At 43.4% G+C, this 2,713-nt stretch overlaps 1 protein-coding gene across 1 annotated transcript; it reads left to right on the top strand.

The window, feature by feature from the left end:
* The first annotated feature begins 307 nt into the window (after window positions 1-307).
* On the top strand, window positions 308-697 carry LOC113262059 (cytochrome c oxidase subunit 5B, mitochondrial-like). Its single transcript, XM_044387484.2, has one exon. It carries the CDS (start codon window positions 308-310, stop codon window positions 695-697), a length of 390 nt encoding a protein of 129 aa, XP_044243419.1.
* The last annotated feature ends 2,016 nt before the right edge of the window (window positions 698-2,713 follow it).

Here is a 2,713-nt window from a genome sequence, read left to right as displayed (position 1 = left end):
CTAGTTTATTCTGATTAAATTTCAGGTTTTCAGGAAAGGCAACAAGTATTTGAAGGTTTGTCAGCTAGTACCGCATATTAAGATAGAGTCAAGACCTCAAAAATATGACGAGGTTTTTAGCAGGTCTATGTTCTCTATTCCATGGGGTGCTAACTCAAGAGTCTATCAGAGTCAAAGCCATAAGACTGAGATTTTCAGCTTGCGAGGTGGTAGTAAATATATTTCCATGAAGGGGAAGCCCTCCCCCGGAAATCACGTCTCTTTCCAGATCCTGCTCCCGGAAGTACTGCTGTCTGTAGTGGGCGTGATGTCTTCAAGGCTACTTTGCGGAGCTGGAGCGGTGGCCACGCAGGCTCTCAGTGCCCGGGGTCCCAACAGAGTCGCCGCGGTGCACTCCATGGCATCTGGAGGTGGTGTCCCTACTGATGATGACCAGGCGACTGGGCTGGAGAGGGAGGTCATGAAGGCTGCACGGAAAGGACCGGACCCATACAATATACTAGCCCCAAAGGCAGCTGCAGGCACCAAGGAAGACCCTAATTTAGTCCCATCTATCACCAAGAAGCAAATAGCAGGCTGCATCTGTAAAGGGGACGATAGTATCGTCATCTTGTTCTGGCTGCACAAAGGCGAGCCCCAGCGATGCCCTAGCTGTGGAACCCATTACAAGCTGGTGCTGCACCAGTTGGCCCACTGAGCCTTTGCACTAACTTACTAAAAATGTGCCGTGAAGCTTCTTCTTTCCAATAAGGACTGCCCATTTCATTGGCTCCTTCTCCCATAAATATATATATTTCTATGAAATTGCTGGTAAAAGGTCACTGGAAATTATAAAATGGTTGTTCAAGGTATTAGTGACGTTGTCTAAAGACTTTGAAATCTTGTGTGATCTTTTTCCCTTAAATCATCGCGTTCCCAGCGTGGAAAGGCGGCGTAACTCACTGTCATTTTATTCACGCAGTGTATGCTTCGTGCTGGCAATCTGAGGACATTTACATATTTCACTATTTCCTTCAACACTTAACTAAGGTCAAAATGCTTCTGTTGGTCCAGCAGCTGTTCCCCGTAAATAAGCAGTGGACAAACTGGCTAAATTGTCATTTAATTGGTTAAATCAACATCAATGAAACAAGAAAATACCAGTTCATGTCGTGTGGATTTTCAGAGATAAACAGAATCAAAAGCCACAAAGAGTATGTTTCCCGTGGTTGGACCGTGCGTATACCAGGAGCAGAGTCATGCTCTGTTCCTCAGAGCTCTTGTTCAGCTGGAAGGAGAGAAATGCCTGCCAGCAGACAGACCTGGTGGCAGTAACTCTCTCACTTTGTCTGCCATCGATTTGGTATGATGTCCACCAGCGGCCTCTGAGAGAGGCATTTTGCCAAGAATTGTTCCCCTTCCCCTTTAAGCATAACATCGGCTATTAACTTGGGGGCTGGTTTTACTTTTCTTAAGGGTTGTGTCCCTGACACCTGGTACTGTCACTGCCTCTTCTTTGCCTTTAGGGATAAGACTAATCAGCTCCATACTTAGAAAGCAATACTTTGCTTTTCTTCCAGAAAACCTTGTATGGATGCTCGAAAGGTCACTGGCTTGTTTGAAAATGATACACAAGATTTGATGGCTTTGTGTCATCGTGTGACAAAATTTCAATGTAGACAGCGCACTAGGGACAAAGAGCGAATGGATTACTAGTGAAAAGACAGTTCAATTTTCAGATCTCATAATCCTAAGTATCATTCACACCTTTCTTTTTTCAAAGCTTGTGCGAAATCATCACCTTCACAGATTCACCTGTCCCAAACGCACAAATTCGCATTCTATGTTCGCCCCGGAATCTCGTGCACTCCATATGTGGACAATGTGGTTCTGAGTCCTTGTTTGTGTGTTATTATTTCATTACGGTTTTTATACTTCACTAAACCATTCTGAGTCACTAATCCACTTTTGTGAAATGGAGCTAAAATGCAACATGTGGGTAGAAATACAAAGGCTTGTCTAATTAAGCGAGCGGGACCAGGTCAATGATTTGCAAGCACATAAACCAGGAGGCAGTAGATCCCCTTTACTGGACGGTGCTCCCTCCAAAATCATCAACACAGTTCGTAGCTTATGTGCAACCTCTAAACCCATAATATTTTTAGAACTTTACTGGCATTTCTGTGAAAATCCTGGTTTAGCTTACATTTAAAATTTATGACATGTATATGAACAAAATTGGTTCATAGCTTTCCCTCTGCAGACGCCTGTGGGCTGCCGGACAGACTGCTAGGGACGATCTGTGGTCGGTGAACCACACTGCTCTGGGGTTTCTACCTTTTCCATCCCAGCGATTATATCAATATCTGCCTATGGTTTAAAAAGATCTTTTTCATAGTCGCATTTTTTACATATAATTCTTAGTTCTTGGACTTTATTTTGGCATATGAATAGATATGAGGATACCCCCACCCCCAAAATGTTACTTTATTAGTGTTATTGGTTAAATACTTTTAATTTTCTCCACTGATTTCAAATGCCATGCTTATCATATAGACTTTATCTTAGGCACAATTTCACGGGCTCCATTCAGAAGAGCCCTAGACGTGGAGATTTCTTTACTTTCTGTTGTGTTCATTGAGCATTCTGTCCTCACTCCTGCAGCATACAGCTGTAGGGAGGCTTAATATACTTTCATACTTGGTAGTGAAGGATCCACCTAACGTCTCTCCCA

This window comes from Ursus arctos, unplaced genomic scaffold (assembly GCF_023065955.2).
Source record: "Ursus arctos isolate Adak ecotype North America unplaced genomic scaffold, UrsArc2.0 scaffold_27, whole genome shotgun sequence".
Classification (NCBI taxonomy): Eukaryota; Metazoa; Chordata; class Mammalia; order Carnivora; family Ursidae; genus Ursus; species Ursus arctos.
The sequence above is the reverse complement of the archived record's forward strand: the minus strand, read 5'-3'. Positions and strand labels throughout refer to the sequence as shown.